This window comes from Catharus ustulatus, chromosome 4 (assembly GCF_009819885.2).
Source record: "Catharus ustulatus isolate bCatUst1 chromosome 4, bCatUst1.pri.v2, whole genome shotgun sequence".
NCBI classification, from domain to species: domain Eukaryota; kingdom Metazoa; phylum Chordata; class Aves; order Passeriformes; family Turdidae; genus Catharus; species Catharus ustulatus.
This window is the reverse complement of record NC_046224.1, coordinates 56,676,368-56,698,980: the sequence shown is the minus strand read 5'-3', so window position 1 is coordinate 56,698,980 and position 22,613 is coordinate 56,676,368. Positions and strand designations below refer to the sequence as shown.

The 22,613-nt window shown below is 42.4% G+C and overlaps 1 protein-coding gene across 1 annotated transcript in view; it reads left to right on the top strand.

Annotated features, from left to right (window-relative positions):
• Positions 1 to 22,613, top strand: part of TMTC1 (transmembrane O-mannosyltransferase targeting cadherins 1) — a 135,433-nt gene that overhangs the window by 97,793 nt on the left and 15,027 nt on the right. The window contains exons 12-13 of the mRNA XM_033058459.2: positions 13,813 to 13,956; positions 20,265 to 20,373. Coding sequence (XP_032914350.1) covers positions 13,813 to 13,956; positions 20,265 to 20,373 — 253 coding nt within the window. The remainder of the gene's footprint in view (positions 1 to 13,812; positions 13,957 to 20,264; positions 20,374 to 22,613) is intronic.

The window sequence follows — 22,613 nt, the reverse complement described above, 5'->3', positions numbered from 1 at the left end:
GATGGAGTGTGCAGAGCAGACACATGTTTGGGAAGGACGGGCAAGGTGAAGAGTGGCTCTGATGGACAGCAAGGGCAGAGCTCAGCTCCATAGGGCATGCCGGGAGGTGGAAGAGATGTTCTTTCCTGACATGTGATGTGACAGAAAACTCCAGAAATTGCATGTATGTTTTGTCTTTTGGCCAGCTGATAAAATCTCTCATAGGGCTCCTAACCCACCCAGGCTGACCTGTGAGGACAAGAGTTCATTGTCACTGAGAAAGGACTGAACTTGGGTGAAGGTGATTTTCAGCTATTTTGAGCAACATCCTGTTCTGTTTTACCATGCTGGGCATTTAGGAAGTCATTTAGAAAAACCTATTTTTTTAAAGTTTGCAGCAATGGAAAATCCAGCACAACCATCAGTAAACTGTACTGAAGGTTAATTACATTGGCTGTTGAAAATGTCCTCCCTTATTTTTAGACTGATTTGTTTAACACCAGCTTCCAGTCATTGAATTTGTTTACATCTTTCAATGCCACACTGAAGATCCCATTACCAAAAGTCTGTTTTTCATAGAGTGATTGACTCCTCCCTTAACCTGCTGTTTGATAGGTGCTGGGTTTTTCAGCACCACACGGTTTTGCAGTCCTCTAGTTGTTCCTTTATCTAGTCTCTGAACTTTTCCCAATTTACCAGAAAAGCCCATTGCAAGTTAAAAAGAAGAGGGACTGACAGAAATTATCCAAGTCCTGCAGTGGTGCACACAGAGTAATGTAACTGCTCCTACCAACATTGCCTCTGCTTTTGGAAATGGGATTTGCAGACAAAAGATCTTCTCTAACTCAGCAGCACCCATTTATTCTAATTATAATACTGTTTTCTGCTCTGCAGTATTTCAATTATGAAGGAGTCTGTTTTGAGAACTGATTGCAAACATTTTCTCGATTGTATTAGCAGTTTCTGCTGATGATGCTGTTTATGGAACATCTGAAGCCTTGTTGGGGCTTCAGAACCATCCGTGCTCCTCTCTAGGTGCTTGGTGGCTCATGGCACTGGTGCTAGCGCTCAACTTGCTTCAGTAATTTCAGCATTAGCTGGCACTTTGGAAAAGTGAAACTCCCCTTGCACATTCTCTTTTTTGGCCCAAAAGCACAGGCCAGGAATTGGAAGTCTCCATCACTGGGAAGCTGCACCACTTGTTCTTGTCACATTGTATCTCTGCACTTACATTTTCCTTATATTTACTCCTTCTTCCCACCTCTGTCACAGGGAAATTATTTGGGGTCTGTGTAATAAGCAGTACAAGTAAGTAAGAAGCGCACTGTGTTCTTCTGTTGAGAATTACATTCTGTCATGTCTGTGTTTTCCCTTTCTGCAGTGCCTGGGGTTGTGTGGGCCCTGCAGCCTCTGCTGGGTGCCCACATTTGATGGCTGTGTTGAAGCAGTGGAGAAGCTGCTGTGTGTGGGACAGGCAGCCTCAGGTGGTTACAGTGGCAGGCCATACACAGGTATCACAGAAAACAGCTGCTATGTCAAAGTGTTTATCCATCCTCACAGACACCAGCTCCTCACAGACTGCTCTGATTGTAGACCAATCTCCACAATTAAAGAGAAGGAAGTAGCAGCTGTAATACCCTGAGCAGATTTTGATAGTTCAGGGTATTTCTGGCCACTGGCTTGCCCTGGAAAGGTGAATTACCACTCTAAATTTCCATATCAGGGACTAGGCAGGCGAGCAGCTGAGGTATTCACACAACGAGCTTTCATGATTTCCCACAGGTACCCCTCACTGAGTGCCTGCTCTCCCAGTGAGTGTGGGTGGATTCATCCTTCCCAGGTTACAGAAAACCCAAACTATTCAGGAGGATTCACAATCCAATTGCAGTACAGCTAAGAGTACAGAAGATAAAAATATTATTTCTGCCTAGTGCTCAGTGAGCAGATCAATAGGGAATTAATAAGGAAATGGAGTCGATAAGGACACGGCTTGCTGCTTGGGAGCTCCTGGGAGATAGGAAAGGGAGAGCTGCAGTGCCTCAGTGGGTGATGGCTCATCCACTATTCCAGCTTTGTGCCAAATGACAGTGCAGGTCTGCTTGATCTCTGGTGAATGAGTTTAATTGTTTAGTAAATAAAAGTGATCTTGTCAGTCTGCACGCTGCTGCTTGAACTGCGAGCAGTTGCCATTCCACCGCCCCCACCAAGGTGAGGACGCGCTTCCATGTGTTGCCATGTGTCTGCTCAGCAAAGCAGCACGTTGCTCCTGTGGATTGGTAACTGTGGGAAAAGATGTTGAGGTGCACACAAGTCACCTGGTGAAATACAGGCAATGGATACTAAATCCTGGGGAAGTTGATCCCCAATGCTTTAACTGCTCCCTTTCCTGCTTTCAAAGATAGGTGGGATTCTCTGCTGGCAAATGTTGGTGTATCCCTGTTAGCTTCAGGGGAGAAAAGTGGTGGAGAAGAATGATGTGTTTTCTCTGACAGTGGAACTGCAGGGCAGGTTTCCAAGGTAAACTTGGCAATCAGTCCCAACAACCACCTGTTCGTGCCATTGCAGGTGGCCCATCGGAAAACTCATTCTTCACCCCAGCCCAGAGACCAGTGACACAACACCCTGACCTAGCTGGACTTGGGTAATTAGTGCAATCTAATTATGTTCTCCAAGAGTGGGGAAAATGAAAACTGAAATGAAATGCAAAAATAGAGAACAACGTTTGAATTGGAGATGGGGAGAATGAAAAGAACAAAAATTCTGTGTGTGGAGGAAAAGCTCTTCCTATATGTAGTTCCTAAAAGGGGGATGGAAATGGAGCTCTTCAGAGATGCCAGATGAGTTACCCATAAAACAGCCCCAACAAACAGCTGGTGTTCAGCAATTGTAGAGTTATAAACCTTTCAGCTTACCTACAGTAAAACAAGAAAAACACACTGCTGGATTAGACTGCTTCATTGGTTTGCCTGACATATGGTAGTGATGCCAGGAGATCCTTGAGGTTTATTTCCTTTGGAAAGTAATGGCTGGAAAAAGTTCACCAGAGATGTGAGTTGACCACGGCTATTCTGAAAGCTGGCCTTAACATTCTTGCTGCAGCTTTTGCTGCAGATTGGTGGCTGTTAGGAATTCTGGAGAAACTCTGCTCGTGGAGATCAAAGAGTGCTGATCTTATCTGAAATTTTTCTCACCACTTGTCTCCCATTTGTGAGTGAGAACATGAGATTGTGCAACCTTGCTCAAATATGAAGAACAACTCTGCTGTGCTAATGAAGATGTTTTTACTGTTGTTGATAGTTCCCAAGCTTTTGTCCTGCTTCTCCCCAGCCTTGGTGTTACTGTTAAGACTGCTATATTGTGCTTCAGCAATGAACATGGGCTGACATGCAGAGACAGGAAAACAGCAGATCCTTAAAACCCAATTGGTGAACATCCGTTATCAATTAAATCAATCTCCTTTTAACAATGGAGGGGAGAAAAATAATTCACCTTACCTCCTACAATTGCACTCATTCAACATTTTAATTTCCAAAGCAGTTCTTACCATCCTTCCCTGTGTTGTTGCCAGGGCGGTGCCTCCCAGGGCAGATCAATATGAGCATCAGCGGGTGGGGCTGAAGGAGGATGCTGAGTTCCTTGCTGGAGTTGGCTGGATGAACATGCTAATAATAGTTCTGTGCTGTCCAAGCTATATTTCTGTGTCTAGGAAAAGGTCATCATCTAAAAATTCATGTTTGCCTTCAGGATGTTAAAACATACCTGACAGTAGAGAGTCCTGCAAGAGGTGTCTACCTTCTCTAGTGTGATATTGTGGATTTATTGACATAAACGCACTGGTGTGTGTACCTGGGAATGCACACACTTCTTCAGCGTTACCTTCATGTGTGTACATCTCCATCAACAGGTTCCTAGCCACAGGCTCCCCTTGGACTTCCCCTGCCAAATGCTGGTGACCAAACAGAGTGGGAAGGGGACCAGCCTGCCATGCAGAAACCTCATTCCCCTTTGTGGCACCTCTGGACAGCAAGTAGGAACTCTTGGGCTGGTTTTCTTTGCAGTTCAGGGAGCTGTTCTGCTGTTCAGCCTTGAGAGAGGGGAGACAGTGGGCCACAAGGCAGAGAAATCAGTATGGAAACACTTGGTGCTGCAACTTGTGTGGTCTGGTTCTTGCAGAACTTGCAAGTAACACATCTTAGGGTTTTGCTTACAGCATGGAAATGGGGAATGCTGGTTTGTGGCATCAGTAAGGGTCATGAAATCATGATGATGTATCCTTAGTACTCAAACACAGGCTAGATGGAGAAGGGAAAGCAGTGTAAGTGGCTTATCTGTATCCCTCCTTTGAGGGAGCAAAATTGGTTCATAGCATCACTGGAATGGCTGGAAAAGGAAGAAAGCAAGGCTGTTCTTTCACCTCACAACATTTTAGAAATGAAGTCCTAATGCTGTAAGGGGGACTCAGGTTTCTTCCTAAGCTTTCCCACACACCTTCCTGCTGGGTTTTTATATATCTTAAATCAACGGTGTCTGGGGTTGTTTAAATTCAGTTAAATTGAACTCTCCATGCAGTAAAAAAAATTGTGTTCTTACAGCCCTTTATGTGTGTGTGTCAATGTATTTGCCTTGAAAATGCCTCTCAGCGTGGACTGCAGGTGGCCTTGGATACCATCTGTGATTTATTTCTGGGAAGAATTAAAATACCAGCACCATTTGTTAGCCTGTTTTTCCAGTGAGTAAAAAATGTACAGTGCTGCTTTGCTGTGGCTGCCGTGGCTGCTTTTGCTCCCAAAACCGTGAGTGCCCTTCTGACATTCTGATATTACTTGGGTCAGGCCCTTGGAGCAAGCCTGAAACATCTTCATAGAGATTTCATGTAATGCTCTGTGTTAGTGGATGTTATGGGCTGGAGGTGGATCATATCCAAGCAGCTGGGAATATCTTTGTGTGGTGTTCTGATTCAAGGTTAGACAGTAGGCTTAAGGAGTATTTCATGTGTGGTGGCTGTCCTGAAACTGGATGGAATTGTTGAGTATTTTAATGGCAATTGACAGCTGAAAGGGCTGCCTTATAATTTGAATGAGAGACCTACAACACGTTGCATGGGATGGTGGCCAAATTACTTCAGCCATTGGAATTTATATTTGAACCTGTTTTCCATAAAGTGCTAATCTCTGCCTGTTTTGAGGACTGCTCTAGTTCTGCTCAGATTTTCTGCTTTTTTGTGACAAAATAACAATCAATCACTGCACAGGCTTTTATTTACTTGAAAACAGAACTGGTGTAAGTGCAACCATAAGCCCTGATGCAAAGACTGTGTGTGTGCGTATAGAGCCATAGAAGCTGGGATGGACAGACGGATGTGTCAGCCCTGGACACTGATGGTTACAGGTGGGGTCCCTTCCTACACCGTGGTGTCCTGTTGTGGGTGCAGGTCCTTCTGTGCTGCCCCTCAGGGACTTGCTGACTTTCCAAATAATCATCTTAGAGAAAAGACCCCATTGTCTCTGAGGATGACAGCTCCATAGCCTTCCTCAGACACTGCATCAAAGCTCTGCCTTCTTATGTATTGGGGACTGATGAAAAACAATCTGGGTAATGAAAAATACTCCCTTAATGAAATCTGTTTTTTTACTGGGACAAGGCATCTATTTTGATTTTTCCATGGAGTATGCAGAGAGAAATTTATGGCTGTATTTTCAGTTCAAGTCTACCTTTCACTTTTGGCTAATGATAACTTCAAATCCAAGGGTTAGTTGCTCATTCCACAGCCACTGTTTTTTTCTTAGCCTGCTGTCCTTGTGTTCATGATAACTGTACAGTATGGGGCTGTACAGCTTCCCTTGGCACCTGGGAGCCTCAGGAGATGACAGGTGGGATTTCACCCCCATCTGCTTTGGTGAGAGTATGTTGAAGGGCTCACCTGATGGTCTCTTGTTTGCTGTGGGGTCCCTCAATATTCTCTGGGCTCTTTGGAGGTGCCTGCATTGTTCACATTGTCTATAAGTGAGGCACATTGTGAATTACTAGTCTTTTTTTGGGCTTTGGGAGTGTTGAGGTTTCTGGGATTTTCAGGACTTATGTGGATCTCATAAATTCTTAATGTGAGAGAATAAGCAGACAGCCCTGTTTGATAACCTCATGTTGCCTCAACACTTCAGAAAACATGTGAGTTTAGCAGGAAATATTTTATTTATTTATATTTAGCTGTGATATTGTTTGACTTAAAATCCTGTTTCTTCTTCTCAGCTCTAACTCTCAGGCTTCTATCCCTGCCCAAGTTTGAAAATCTAATGAAAATTTATAAATTGTAATATTGTTTAGTGTTCTACTGGTTGGTTATTTGAATGGCATGCTTTTGGATGTTGCTGTAGGGTGGGGATATTTTTTTCCTTAATGGATGTTAGGTTCAAAGAAGTCATGAGGCTTTTGTCAGTGTACAGATTAAATTTATTCAGCTTCTCTATTATTTCTTTTCCCCCATTTCTGTCCTGGAGAGGTTTCCTTCAATATCAGGGTGCTCTGCAATTCAGGCTGGGAACCTGCCCAGAGGGTTTGCTGGTGGCAGGGCGCCTGTGGGCTGCTCTTGCTGCCTGCTGGGCTGATGGGCAAGGGGGAGAAGCCATAAAGCCAGGACCTTACTTCCTTCCCCTGATCCCTGGCTGTGACTCAGCACTTGCTATTTATACCAAGCTGGCCTCTGGAGATCCCAGGTTAGATCAGACAGTGCTGGTGAGGCATGACCCTGCATTGACTTCTTGAGCAGGACCTCCCTGAGGAGCTGAGCTGGCCCTTGCAGCAGCCACGAGGACCCACAGCGCTGCTCAGGGATGCACCAGGCTGGGATGGGATCTGTCCCTGTCTTGTTCCTGGCATTGTGTCAGGACCCCCTGGCAGCTGACTGTGTGGAAATGGATGTGATGTAATACCCAGCTCTGGGCTGTGCTGTGTACAGCCAGGAGTCTCGCTGCTTTGTCACGCTTTCACTGAAGAAGATTATGCCTGAGGCTGTCAAAGGAACCTTAAAAGCATTAGATCTCTCACTTGCCTGACTTTCAACAGGATTTCCAGGTACTTTTTTAAATACAAAAAATACCAGCCTGCCACAAACTTTCTGCCAAGCTGAAGGGTGTTACCTTTGAGGAAATACTGATGTAAGTACTAGAACTCTTCAAGAGAAAATCAGCTGCTGCTTGATGTTGCAGGATCACCTCTCCCTCCTAGAAAGAAATTCAAATTTTGCAAAAGGAAAACCTTTCTGAGGAAGACAAAGAATCTGCCATCCACATCTCCACGTCACCTGGAGCAGCTCTTGAAACAAGGTGCCACACCATCATGAGGTCATGACCTGAGTTGTTGCCAGTGTAGAATTGTTCCCAGAAGGATGACTGGTCTCAGAATTACATCAAATCATGTTTTAATTCAACCTGACATAGAGCTTTATTGAGAACTTACATAAATACATGAAAATGAGTGTGATGTAATATTAAAATTGGAAAATTGGCTTGAAATAGTATACTGGAGTAAATATAAAATGGGCAGTATTAAAACTTGGCACAGATAGCAATGTTTTTCCTATAACATCCTTACTTTCGTTGGCAAAACAATGCCAATAATTACAGTATATATTGGAATGGGCGAAACGTGCCTTAAAAGCAAGTTGCCATGCTGCCAGCAAGTAATTGGGCCTGGGTAATTAAGGCCTGAGTTCGTGTGCTTAATGTGGCTGCAGAGAGCCCCATGGATGCTGAGCTTTGTGGTGGGGTTGGACAGGCACCAGGAGAGCTGAGACTGGCTGTTGGGGAAGTATCCTCTTGTATGGAGGAGGAGTGGGGAGAGGTCTGGCCCAGGGCTCTTCAGGCTCTCCTCTCTTGCCACGGAGAGGTAACACTGCCTCTTTTGTCAGGGCAGCACAGAGGGGTGACTTATCACAGCTGCCTCAGTGGTGGCATGGTCCCTGTGAGTGCTAAGTTTAAATGCATTATTTCATCAAAAGATGTGGCAACAAAAATCAGGCACACCAACTCTCTCCAACTAAATAATTTATTTTAAAATTATTTTTCACTTATTATTTTAATTTATAGAAGAAATTAATATGCTTGGGCCCCTTTGAATATTATGCAAGATGATGCAGGCAGGTTTTTTCTTTCTGCTACTGCTGCTGTGGCATGACTGTCGGGTTAATGATGACCAGGGTTGCTTACAAGTCTTATAATGGTTATAAGAACTCATGTTGTAAGTCACTGGGAATGTGCTTTCAACAGGCTTATTGTCAACCCTTGGAGAGTGATGAAGGGCTGGGGCATCAGGAAGAGTCACCCTCACGTGACAGACATCTCAGGACTGTTCCAGCTCTGAGAAGTGTCTCTGGGCTGCTTTCCATAACCTCTTTTTTCCTGTAGTGGTCGGGAGGGGGTTGCCCAGACCCCTGAAAGATCACATTATAGCATTTTCCATGCTGTCCATGGTAGTTTCCCAGGCCAATTGCATGTTAGTCTGGCTCCATCCTCTGCTACTTGCTATCCACACAGCAATGGCTGTACAAAAGCCACATAATGCTCTTAAGAGCAAGTGGGTAGTTGCTAATGCCTTCCTCCCCATGAATACCCCTGGCACCAGACTAGGGGCTGTTTAAAGGCAGGACTGTGAGCAGAGCTTGCCAGTTAATTAAGTGGTCTCTCTTGATCTGAATTAAAAGAATTAAAATTAAAATTCTTGATTGATCATAGGTTGCAGTCATGACAACAAATTTCCTCCCTTTTTTTTTTGTTATGTAATTGTCTTGTAATTAAGATATGGAACCAAAAAAAGCCCTTAGAATAGTTTTTTTAAAACCCTCATGTTTCAGCTACTAGCAGCATTAAAAGAAAAAGCAGAATGAATGGTCATCAACATTTTGGTGGCTGTATATATTTTATACCTGGTATTGTCTTGGAAAAGTGGAAATCTCTTGACTGTGCAAGTCAGTAGGGCTTTTGCTCAGTGGTATTAGACGGAATTTTGCGAACCTGAAGAAGTGGGGATAATTACTAACAGGAGTTCTTGTGCAGTCTATACCTGTAGTGGTTAAAGGGAAGGCTGCTGAAATTTATTCTGACAATTGCAGATACAGCATTGGAGGAACCATTTGAATTATTCATTCTACAACAAGAAAACATCCCACTTGTCTTCTGTTTAGAAATGAAATCTCCATCTGCTTTAAAATATGCTTTTATGGGCTGCTTTCCCATAATTTGGCTATTTCAAGACTTCTATTATAATTATCCTTGAATGTAGATTTTTAAAGAAAATTATTCTGATTTCTAAAGGAAAGGATAAACTGATTTCTTACATGAACTGCTACTTGTAGAATAAGTTTAATGAAATTCAGCTTTCTTTCATAAATAATGCAGCACTTGCATTTGATTAGGTGAAGCCTAGAGGAGTTTCTAGCTAGTCAGATGCATAGCAAGGAGGATATTGCCTGAAGACTGTTACTGTTATCAGTGGTGATGGCAAGGAAAATACAGCTCTATATATGTCCAGATAGAAAGCTTTGTTTCTTAAGAGAAGTTTCAAATCAAGCTAGATATGTTTTAACAATTAATCTCTTGCATCTCAGTGTCTTCAGAGTGATGGTTTATAAAATTCACAGAATTCACAGAATCACTGGGTTGGAAGAGACCTTCAAGGTCATCAAGTCGAGCCCATGCCCTAACATCTCAACTAGACCATGGCACCAAGTGCCACATCCAGTCTTTTTTAAACACATCCAGGGATGGTGTCTCCACCACCTCCCTGGGCAGACCATTCCAGTACTTTATCACTCTTTCAGTGGAAAACTTCTTCCTAATATCCAACCTGTATCTCCCCTGGCGCAGGGATGAAATCTGCAAATAAAGTCTGTGTATTGTCATTACTGTGGCACGAAGAGACTCCAGGTTAATTGGAGACCTCCTTATCCTGGTAATGTGTTTCCAACCCTTCTAAGAAATAAATGCATTCTTCATATGAATGAAGAATGGGGACGAGATCTTTGCATTAGAGAACTTACAATCAAAATAAGTCAAAGCTGGATATCAGGATTCATTGAGACAAATTCCGGAAGTCTTGATAAACAGCACAAATCTCCTGATAACTTCAAAATAGGAGAAGCACATGTGTCTCTCTCCATTACAACAATACATCAACTACAGCAAAAGCAAACAAGTTTGATGTATCTGCTAGTCTTGCAAAACCATTTTGAAAGTTCTTGAGTAAATGTTGCTTCATTTGGTAACTTATGGTCAAGTTTTAAGCGCCTGTGTAAATTCTACCACAAGATTGTTTTCCTGTGTTTTTATTCCCAGGGAACTGTTATTAACAGCAGTAGGTGTGCCTGAACAAAGGGTAGTTTAAATAGGGCTGCTAGTCCTTTATTCGTCATCTATATTAATAAATAAAAAAATTATCTGGTCCACATTCTCTAGCCCTGAGGTCAACTGGCATAAGTTGACCTGGCAGTATTCAGAAATGTGTGTATCCCCTGAGAGACAGTAGCCAAGTCCAAGTTGGCTTTTGGGACCAAACCCTGATCTGGACTCATGCCTGGACCACTCCTGGGAACTATTTGAGGGTGATGTGAAAGCAACATAAACTGAAAGAGGGCAGGTTTAGATGGGATATTAGGAAGAAATTCTTCACTGTGAGAATGTTGAGGCACTGGAACACATTGTTCATAGAAGCTGTGGATGCCCCATTCCTGGAAGTGTCCAAGGCCAGATTGGATGGTGCTTTGAATAACTTGGTCTAGTAGAAGGTGTTCCTGGCCAGTGGATGAGCATTGGAATGGATGGTCTTTAGGGTCCTTTACATCCCCAAACATTTTGTGATTCAGTGATTCTGTAACTGCATGGATGGTCATAGGCTCAGATGCTGGCTCTAATTACTTTATCAGAAGTGCTGCTATCTTAGGCTTGGTTGTTCTGCTGAAATCAGTTGAGTGGCAGCTTGTTCCACCACCATAATAAAGTAATACTCCAAATAAAATTTGGAGAGAAAATAAAAGAACTGAATGCTAGCGGCAATGCCTGATGCCGCTGCCTTATCTTGTGGTGGTCAAAATTTTTCATAACTTTTGTTCAGACATGTAAAATTGTAGATGTTGTAAGTTCTTCAGCCCATATGCTAAGCAGGTTTAAGCTGACAGTTTGTGTTTGCTGAGGTTCTGGGTTTTCACTTACATTTCTTGGAAAGGGCAATGAGATGTAATGAATTAATGTAAAACACAAGAAATAGAACCCAGGATACATTGGAGACGTGTTTGCATCCTGTGATTTGCTGTTGAGAGGTTTTAGCACTGAGCTCAGAAGTGTATTTATGGAGCTGCTGGTCAGAACTGTGCAATTTAAAGGTGAAATCCATTCCCTTTTTTAATCTTGAGTTTTCATTCCACTCCAAATTGGTGCAAGCAAATCTCCTGGGCCTAAAATGCCAAAGGAGCAGTAAAGGCCAAGAAGTGAATTAATTTCTGAAAGTTTGAGAGAAAAAACATCAGGTTTAGGGCTGTAAAATGTTAATCTGTTTCTGACTTTCCCAAGAACTGTCTGAAATCCTTTCGCCCACTCATAACTCAAGTGAATTCATGTCAAATATTAGAGCTGTTATATGTGTGAGTACTGACAGAAGTATTGCACACTTTTATCATAGCCATCTGGTAAAAAGGGCTCCAAATATAACTCCCAGACCTTTTTCTTGGTCCAAAAACAGTGTCAAAATCCCTTGGAGAAAATGGGAAACAAGACTGAGCCTGTGGTCATTTGCCCTAAGATGTTCTTTGCTCAGGATTCTGGTCAAGGTATCACACAGAGCTGTATCTTAAGTGCCCAAGAACAACCAAGCTTGGCTCTTTCCATTCCTTCCCTGCTGCTGCTCTGGAAAGCATTTCTCCCAGCCTGCTTCACCTGAGGAGACGTAGACTAGATGACAAATGGATTTGAGGGTCAAGTCTCCACAGTAGACCCTCATCACCCTTCTCCAAGCCCAGGAAGCTTCTCACACCCCAAAATGCATCAGGCTCACTGGGGAGCTTCAGTGATGGTATTTCTATGTTAACTGCTGTTCTCACCACAAATGTGCTTCTCTTTGCTGCTCTGTGACAAGTTCAGTTAGGGGTGTCTTCACAAGTCACTTGAGCAGGGAATGCAGGTGGCAGGGGTGAGTGTGGACACTGGGCAGTGCACAAGGGCTTACAGCAGAAGTGACCTCTGAGAGACGGGATGCTCACCTGTGTGGGAGGGATGTTGGCACTGTAGTCATTATTTGCTATAAGTGATGGTCATTGCACATATTTTTTGTTATTATAACAGGCCAGTTTTTAAAAAATGCATGACTGCATCCCTGAACAATTTCTCCTTAAATATGTGGCTTTGCAGTTCTTGTTTGCTAGGTGAAAAATGGACTTTGGGCTGTTCTCTTACTTAATAGGCAGGAAACATCCTGGTTTTGTTAGTGGTGCATGCCCATTTCTCCCAGAGTTCCCTTGAATGTTTCCAGCTTCACCCCCAAATAAGACCTTGCCAAAATCATTTATGAGCTGTGGAGTGAAAATGTGACCGATACAAATGTTGCAGCAGTGTATAAAATGCTAAATTATTCATGGTACTTAAGCACAGAAAACCCTAGGGCTGAACTGACATAGGGAAAAACTCCAGGCAAAAGAAAAGCCCACCATGGAAAGTCTTGGATTAAAAACAACTGCAAACTTTAGTCAGGCTATACTATAGAGTCTTAATCCCTTCTACCTTTAAATGCCCCTTCTCATGCTGTACCCTGTGCTTTCATAGCCAACTACTTTTAATGTCATTATCCACATCACTTTCCCATGAGCAGGGACCTAAGGCAAAGAACTGTCAGATGACTTGTCCTCAGAGCCCCAGACCTTCTCACACAGCTGGTCTCCAGGGTCCTCTGTGGGCATCTGTCAAAAATGTATTTCCTTATCATAATGACCCTCAGTTTTCACCTACCTGTCACACAAAGGGTCCTGGATACTTATATCAAGCCCTGGATCACTTCCACCTCTGGAGTTTTCTGCTGAAAGACTCACAAACTAAAATATTAATGCAGGAGCACAACTTTGAGATTTTGAACTGCTGAATGGACCATGACCTGTTGCTTAATTCGCGGAGGATTTTAACAGAGGAGCATTGGGCCCAAATAATGTAATCTTGTAACTGAAACAGGCAGATGTGAAGATTAACAGATCAGATAAAAGGAGAACTGTACTGAACTCAATGCTACAAGCAGCTTAGAGAATTCACACTGTTAAGCAGTCTGGTTCCAGATTCTTTTATCATTTTGCCTGGTCCTGAAAGCATTGTTCAATGGCTGATTTCAGGTTTCCTTTTGCATTTTATTGCTAGATTTATTGTGAAAAAAAAATTCAAAACCCCAACAAATAATATTAAATGGTGTTGTGTTGGAAATTCTGTGTATATCAAAACATATTACCATTGGAAACATTTTGGGCAAGGCAGTTCTTGCTTGGTGCAAAAGCATTTTGAATGTAAACATTCAGGCTGCTTTAGTCACTATGCCTTTTGCTTGAAGGGTAAGATAGGTTTTCAAAACTGTTCAGCATTCCATTTTGCCTTGGAGATATGTAGGAACCATTGGAGAAGATCTGATTTGTTATCTCTTTAGGAGTTGAGAAGGATCCTCAGGATCCCATCTGACCTGCAGCAAATGAAAACAGGGTTTTTTGGCTGACATTAGTCCCTTTATTGAGTGCCAAACAGCATTGGTGGCAGAGTCAGTGACAACAGCTTTATTTGTCAATTAATGAGCATCTGTAACTTAATATTTCATTTTTCCCAGGCTGTACCCTCGTCACGCAAGTGCTCTCAACAACTTGGGGACATTGACCAAAGATGTAGTGGAGGCTAAGGACTACTACAGACGGGCCCTTCAGCTCAACCCTCAGCACAATCGGGCTCTCTTCAACCTTGGCAACCTGCTCAAGTAAGTTGAATGCCGGTCTGGCACCAGGAAAATTTACATTGCCCCTACACATATCACCAAAGTAGTTTTTTTCTGCCAGCTGGTGAAGAAATGGTGTCATTTCTTCGTGCCATTCAAGAGTGCCAGCACAAAGGTGAGGCTGACTTTGGATATCCCTGTGCTGTCTGCCACATCACCCGAGGTGTTGTTCACAAGTGTTTCAGTTGTAGGAAATTAATTTGTTCCGAAACGAGCATTAGGAATGAGTTGCCTAAACTTAGCTAGTCGCCTGAGATTCCTGTCCTGGTGGAGATGTGTGAACATTTTCAGGAGAGGAAGCTGTATTGCTCAAAGGTAGGCATCAGATGCCAAGCTAATAAATAACACAGATACAAAAAAATCCCTCTCTTCAAGTTCCCACTTCTCCTCATTAGCTCTATGGGAAGTTGTTGTATAGTTTATGCATAAGCACCTTATACTGAGAGGCTCAGAGCAGCAGAGGGTTCATTCCCTTGCAGAGCAGGTAATTCTGGATTTGAAAAGAATGCTTGTTTACATCCCTGGACAGTTAAAAACAAGTTGATGAGTTCATTATTTCACTCGTTATTTAGAGTGTCAGCCTCTAGCAAGAGGAATAACAGACAATCATAATCATGCAAATTAATTTGACTAACCACATCCAAAGACTAAACTTAGATCTGTACAAGAAGCCAGTATGATAAGATCTGCAAAGGGTTCAATTTAAAAAAGTAAAATATCTGTTTAGCACCAGCAAAAAGGTCCTTGTTTTTGTGAGGATATTGTGGTGTATTTGCTGATGGAACTGCATAAACTACAGCAATAAAAGTACATTTCTGCTGATATGAACTGCCCTTATTTTGCTGATAATAGGTCTAGGTAAATCTTTTAGAGCAGACTGGGTTTTGTTTTGCTTAAACCATGACAGGCTTAGTGTGGGACTGGTTTTAAAGTGGCACTTTGTCATTAAAACTTGGTCTTTCTGGTCCTGAAATGTAACTTAGAGTGTGGATTTGTATAAAGGATGTTAAGTGGGCTGCTGAAGTTCTACCTCATCTTTTCAGATGCAGAGTAATTATAAGAATAATACTACAAGTAAAACTGATGGTTTGAGGTTAGAATATGGGAAATGAGTAATCTTAAATAGAAAGTAGGTGAGTGCTTTACTGGAAATATGAGGAAGGAAAATGGTATAGTCCTATTACAAGAGAAAATAAAGGTCTTTGTATTATTCATAAAATTTGGTTGATTGAAATTAATTTGAGGTGGCAATAGTGTCTAAAAATACATATTTCTTTTAAATCCATCATGTGTGCCTTAGTTATTATTCTCCTATATGTTTGGGGGTTTTTTTTATATAAAATATTAATGCAAAAGGATCTAAGCCAGAAGAAGCACCGAGACATTCCATGTCAATTATGCTTGAATCTGGCCTGTCAAAGGCTCTTATGACCCAGTAGATGGATAAAAACTGGATTTGTTGCACTGGAAAAGCACAAAGGAGACATGTGGGGAAAATTTCTTAAAACTGCTGTTTGTTTTCTGTGCAATATGTCATGTTTTTCACATTGTGATACTTTAAATATTGTGTGTCCTGTTGGATTGTATGTGCTCTACATCCTTCTGTGGTGCCACATTTTGCAGTATGTTAAATGTGTGTGGTGCTTGTCACACTTGTCAAAAGAAAACACTCATGATCCTCCTGCCCTTTTCCCACATCCATTTGCTCCCATTTTCTAAACTTCCTTTAGGCTTCCAAAACAATGTAGTGCACCTGGACACAGCAGTTGTATTAATTGTATTGGAAGCTGAGTGCCCTTATCTCCCTGTTCTGCTTTTAAAAACCTGCTAAAAAATAGGTAGAGTTCACAGTGCAGGAATTAGCACGTATGTAAAGCAGATGCTGCGTGGGCAGATCCCATATGAATATCTCCCCTAAAATGGGATCCCAAACCCTTTGGCCAGCACCTTTCCTAGATGATCCAGCAGCTTAGCAAAGAATATCAGCCATGCCGGAGCATGAGGTAACTTCTGAGGTGACACCAGACAGGTACAGGGCAGAGATTTCACTTTTTCCCCCTCCTACAATGATGTCTTTATTTATATTTTCTAGCTGTGTCTACAATTATCCCTTCATATATATATAAATATATGTGTATATACATGGCAGCCAGTATTCTGCAGACACTAAATGCTAGTATAATGTGGGCAATAAATGAAATAAAATGGAAATCTGCAGAATATTACAGATAGATATTACTTTCTGGCTATGTTATGAGACCTTATGAAGACAGTTTTGATTTTTAAACATATGTCAGAGAGAAAATAAATGGTCAAGCAATGAAAGCATTTTCTGTCCTCTTTACAAAGGCTTCAGAGCATGGAGTGGATCAGGAAGAGACAGATCTGCAACACTTAAGGCTTGTCCAGTAACAACACTGTTTGTACTGGGACATGGGGAATTCCCAGTTGAGTTCCTTGTACCCATCCCTGACCATAGTGTGCAAACCTGATGGCAGATACTAGATTTCATCTCCTCTGGAGTGCTGAGAGAAGGGAAGTCCAGAATTTTGGAAGGATTTTCGAGGGATGGGCTTGTGATTCGCATGTTGGAATCTGCCTCTCATTATCATCCCATGCAAATAAGCTATTTAAGCATCCATTGCTTGGTGTTTTACTTGAGTAAAAACTCTTTTGAGGACACAGGGTGGATTTTTAAAGTTGTTTTCTGTGGAAGTTGTAGATGAAAAATGATGTTTCTGTTTTCTGTTTACACACAAAGAAGACAGCTATGTGCCAGAAGATGAATGTTCTCAGGAAGTATTGCAGGGTAATGGCTGAATAAGCCTCTGGTTTTGTTTACATATCCTAAAATAAAGTTGTATGTCATAATTTTTGTGCGTAATATAAATATTGGAGAGCAGATAATTAAACAATGCCGACAGATTTCTTACTTAAAATAGACCCAAAAGATGGCCTACCTAAATGTAAGAAATCTCTCTGCTTTCATGGTGTGTGATCAGTGACACAGAGCAGCCTGATGCTGCTTTCTTGTGTTTTGAGTATTTGACTCTTCTGTATAAATTCAGGTTCATTGAGGTACAGATAAATATTGTGCCGAATACCTCTGGAATTTATAGGCTGTGGGTATTTCTGTAATGAGACAAGAAATAATATATATTATGAACATTTGAAATATCAATCTCAGCTTTCTGTTGCAGGAAGAATGGATAAGAACTTCTCGTGGTACTGCATCAGTCCACACCAAAAGCACTGCAATATCCAGTACACTGCTCCTTATGAAGAAAAGCCTCAGAACTCTCACATGCTTTGAGAGTGCTATGGCTTCATTTTCTAGGGGAACAATCTCCACTGAATTTTGAGTTTACTCAAAGGACTGATTTTCTTTCTGATGTAGAGTAACATACAATGTGTCTCAAGCATTTGTTGTTGTGGTTTAGTCCCAGTTGAGAAAACCCACCTGTTCATAAGAGAAAGGACTGTCTGCCCTCTCTGATACAGGCTTCTGGATGTGAGCGTGCTGACACAGGCTTGTGGAACTGTCTGGAGATGCTGAAAAAATATCAGATAGAAATTAGATGTGTTGAGATTTAAGACCTTTGAGCTAGTGAAATGCTCCTTCCTTTCGTTCAGAAGCAAACTGAGCGGTGATGTTTAGTGGTACTGCATCTGACTTTCTGAGTGGTCTATGCAGGATACTCTGTCTCATGAAGTGGTACAGTTATCCCTCAGCATCACATGCACATTGGAGACTGTGGTTAAAAACCCCCACGAACTCTGGCAGTCTAATTTTTGCAGTAGATTGAAAAAATAACGTAGGTTATTGTTATAACTTAGGTTCTCTAGAGGTCATTTGGAGATGAAGCTAGCTGCTCAGAGCAAATCTGATTGGATCAGATTGTTCAGGGCTCTGTGCAGCTGAATCTTGGATCCCTCCAAGGACTGAGATGCCACAATCTCTCCGTGCAACCTGTTCCAGTGTTTGATCATCCTTGAAGTGAAAAATATTTTTCTTTATATCTAATCAGGATGTCCCATGTTCCTACTCCAGCATTTTTTACCTCTTGTCCTGTCATAAGAGGACATACCTCTATAAGGGTTTGGCTCTGGCTTTTCTGTATCCTTGTAAAAATTTGTTCAGTTGTGGAGCCTTTGTTCAGTTCTGTTTCTGGCTGTAACACAGTCTAAATAACTTCACAAATTAAAATATGAAAGTTATCAAATCCTTTAGAGCCCTAATTCCTAGGTTACTTTTTGTTGCATGTGAAATTTGCTCCAGTACTGGCCCTGTGCATCACCAGACTTTGGCAGGGTAGTTTAACCTGGTGCCTCTCCAACTGCAGGTCACTTGCAAAAATATGGAAGAGATGTTCTCGGTGGAAAGAGCTGTTCCTTGTTTTCAGCTTGAGCATGCTGATTGGAGAGGCAAGGCTCTGAGCTTGGGTGGGAGAGAAAGTCAAGAGAGGGCACTGTAAAACAGGGTAATTTGGGCAAAAATTGGAGTAAGTGGTCACAGATTGCTCCTGTCAGTTGAATTTGTTCTTCTCTCTATCACAGTGAAGATGTACATTACCTAACTATTCCTGCTCCAGATCCCCAGTTTATGGTAAATTACTATATTGGACTGTTCTTTCAATGCTTTGTGCTCTCCCAAATTGCAGGAGATTTATGTAAGAGACGGCCTTGATCCTGCAAAGTGTTGGCCTTGAGCCAGGAAAGCACTTCAACCAGTAATTAATTTTCAACTTGCATACATAAAAGTTAAGTACACGTTTAAGTGCTTGGCCAGAGCACTTGGTATCTTCCAGGCCTAAGCCCTCTGAGAAACTACTGGATCTGCTTTTTTTAATGTAATGCAGTCTGTCACATAAAAAGATGCCATAATCTTTCCCTCTTTACCCCCACTTTCAGGAGGCAAACATTGTTCTTGGATCAAATGGAGGATAAAAGAGGCCATTTTGGAATAAAAGAGTATTTAAGAGGGCTGCCCCATGTTTAGAGTGAATGCTTGTGGTTAATGGGAACTTTTACTGCTGCTGAGTGGATCACTTAATCCTTTTATTTCTGTAGCGGGCATTTCCTACATTTTCTGCCAAACATCAATACCTTTATTAAGCAGTCATCTGGTTTTGATTTATAGAAATGTGTTATGAAACTCCAGCCAAAGGATCCCGAAGTTTTATAAATCGACAAGCTAGCTAGACTTTAATTAGTGTAGGAGAAAAGTGGTTCTTTATTTGTTTTTGCTTCATTCGTGTAATTTATATGGAACACCACTGGAAGAAGAAAAAGACTAGCACAACTGGTTTTACTTAGCTTAATGCACAGGCAAAATATTCTTCCAGTTACACAACTGGAAAGGGAAAAAATCTGCAAAGCCACATATATTATCAGCTGAAATTTGCACCTTATAAACAAGATCTGGTTACTTGACCATGCCACTCAGATGAAATCTAAGGCCAAAGCAGCAAGGTGTTCACGTATTTTCTGTTTCCCCAGAGCCCTTTGTTTCTTTTTCTAAGCCCTGCTATTCATATTCTTTGTACACCCAGCACAAGGAAAATGTTGTTTCAGCCCAGCTAAACATCCTTAGATGTTTGTTCAGGAAACCTTCTCATTTTTCAAAGGAGAGAAATACAGAGCGATACTGGAGAAATTGTAGCTCAAATAAATAAACATCTCAAGACTTTTGTTAGGGAAACCTTTTCCATTTTCCATGGCAATAAACACAGAGCAATTCTGGGAAAAAAAATAGCTCATCAGCCACCTCTTAGCTATCTCTGTTCATAATCCTTAGGATCTGAAGGACAGAACTCCTCTAGCCTAATGGTCGACTTGCTAAGGAATTGTTTAGATCCCAGGCAGATTTAACTTGGAGATATTTCAATTTCAAAATAATGGAGTTGCAAGTGGATCTGTAAGAGCACTTGTGTAGGAACATGTAGAGACTCTTCAAGGTTTTAGTAAAGGAAATGAAGCGTTACAGCGTCTCCAGCCTGCTGAAGTGAGAGGGAACGTCCTGTTCCCAGATCACAGTGCCTCCATCCTCTCCCTTCAGATACTTAACTGATTCATTAAAGCCTCTATCCTCCCAGCTGCTGGAGACAGCCATGGGCTGAGGAAATGCTGGGTGCTCACATTGTGGAGAGGAGGCGGGAATGAATCATTTAGTCTTTGTTGGAAAGGGCAAGCCGGGCACTTCCACATCTCTTTAAAGTATTAATCAGTGGGATAACCTAAACATGTACTTAGAGGAATATTCCTTTCTGGTTTTTTCCTCCTTCCTGCAGGTCCCAAGGGAAGAAGGAGGAAGCTGTAATCTTGCTGCGGGACTCCATTAAGTACGGCCCGGAGTTTGCAGATGCTTACTCGAGCCTGGCGTCGCTGTTGGCTGAACAGGTACCAGGGATAGCTCGGGTCCCCTGCGTCGGTGTGCATGCACTGCTGCCCCAGCTGCAGCACCTCCTGCACTGCCAGCCGTGCCTCACTCACACACGGCGGCAGGCGTGGGTCCAGGCTGTCTGCACAGGGCTCAGGCTGCTCCACAGATGGCTTTTCCAGGATAGGAGGCAGCTCATACACAGTGAGTAATTACACCCACGTGGTGTGGCTCTGAATTAAATCGCTGCTGAAGTTGTGAGTAAATCCCTCTCTGCAGCTCCCTGCGTCTGTGGTGAAGTCTTAATCCATTGCACCTTGAATGTTGTGACAGCAGGAGAGGCGAGATCTTCCCCTCGCACACACGCCTACACAGAGAACCTTGAGATTGCATGATAAATCATTCCAAAGCTAAGGATTGCCAGAAACCAGGTGGCCTCTGAAGCCCCTTGCACACACACACACACACACACACACACACACACACACACACACACACACAGGGATATGGCCCTTGATTACCGTGGGAGATGATCATGAGCAGGGAAATGGGAAGGCTCTCTGGCTTTATGTTGCTTTTAATGAGCAGCTGTTCAATATTTTGTTTAACCTCATTGTTCATGTGCCTCCAGGCCTTATTTGCTGTGCGTGGCCCAGGCTGTGCTCTGGAGGCAGAATTACTCATTTCCTCTCAGGTCTGCTCCGCACTCTCATTACTCAGGCTCTCCCTACTCTCTGTAGTTAGACAATTTATTTCTACAACATCCCTCTGAGGTGAAATATTGTCCCCACAGAGGAAAAGAGAACTTGAGGCACAAAGCCCTTGAGTTCAGACGGAGCCATGAGGTGTAAGTGCCCACGCTTCGGACCGCCAAGCCCTCCTTTCCTCCACACCTGCAGCAGCAGATGAGGGATGCTGTGCTTTGTGCTGTGGTCCCACTCTGGGGCTGTGGGAGTGGATGACAAGGTCCCTGTAACTGCACAGCTCCAGCATACCTCTGCAAACCTTTTTAAAACTGATACATTTTCTCCTTCAGTTTTCAGATCTAATTGTTCCATAGCATGGGGTGCTGAAACTTTCTTAAAAGGTTGCTGAATACAGGCAAAGCAAAATGGTATCTTTAACTGTTCTCCATTATTCTGGTTAGGGAAATCTTCTCTCTCTAAAGGAAGGGGATGAATTTCAGCAAAACTATAGGCAGAGGTCTTGTTTAATCTTCTTTAAGGATGTAGGCACTCTGCAAAACTCACTTATGATGTATGTAAATTACTGAAAGATGTTCTATTTTATTTTCTCTTTTAAGAGAATTTCAAATATTATCAATATTGTCTGCAGGGATCTCGAAATATAGTGTATGAATTTAAAGACAGGCCTTGTTGAATGGGAACTCTGCTTTGAATAAGCCCATCAATTGTCTCCTGCAAGTATAGGAAATGAGTCCTCTGCAGTAATACCTGGTTTTAATATTAATTGAAATTATTAATTAGAATGATCAATTGCAAGGTCAGCAGAGCAATAAAACCATTATAGAGTCCCAAGACCTTCTGCCCAAAGCAAATGCCATTAATAAGTCCAGCAGTAATTCATCTCTCTTACATATGGTTTGTTCATCCTCTTGTGACTTGAGTAAATGGTTGGCAAAAAAGATAGTACAATTTTCTCAGCGATTTTTCTGCAGACTTTTAACACCTTCCCATGTTCAGCCACAGCAGATGCCTACTTTATTGTGCACCTCCTGCCTCACACATTCATCCTAGTGGCCACAGCAGGGTCTGCCCTATAACACCTGCTGCTGCCAGTGGCTGGGAGCTGCAGAATCGCACCCTCCAGGTGTACAGGCAGAAGTTTTGGCATCTTCAACCCAAAGGATGATGACAGGAGCTCATTTTTTCAGTTTTGGGTTTTCCCCTTTGTCTGAACAATAATGTTCAAAATGGCTAAAAGTTGCAGGATGTATTTTTTGGTCTCCTTGTGGCCCAGAGCCTGTGTCACAGCTGTAGGGGTATCTGTGAGGCCAGGCAGTGACAGGATGGCATCAGGTGAAGCTCTGGGGAAGGCACCATTGGGTCACTCTTGCTGGGATGTGATAGAGAGAGACTGAAGTGCCACGTTAAAATAACTTGCATGAGATGACCGTGCCCATGACAACTTCTTCTTCTCCAGCTTTGCTCCAAGGCTAAAAGGGAAACATGTGGAAACAGTGAAATAGTGCCAGGATTGCTTTGGTCAGTGCTGCACAGCATGTTCCCCCCATATTAAA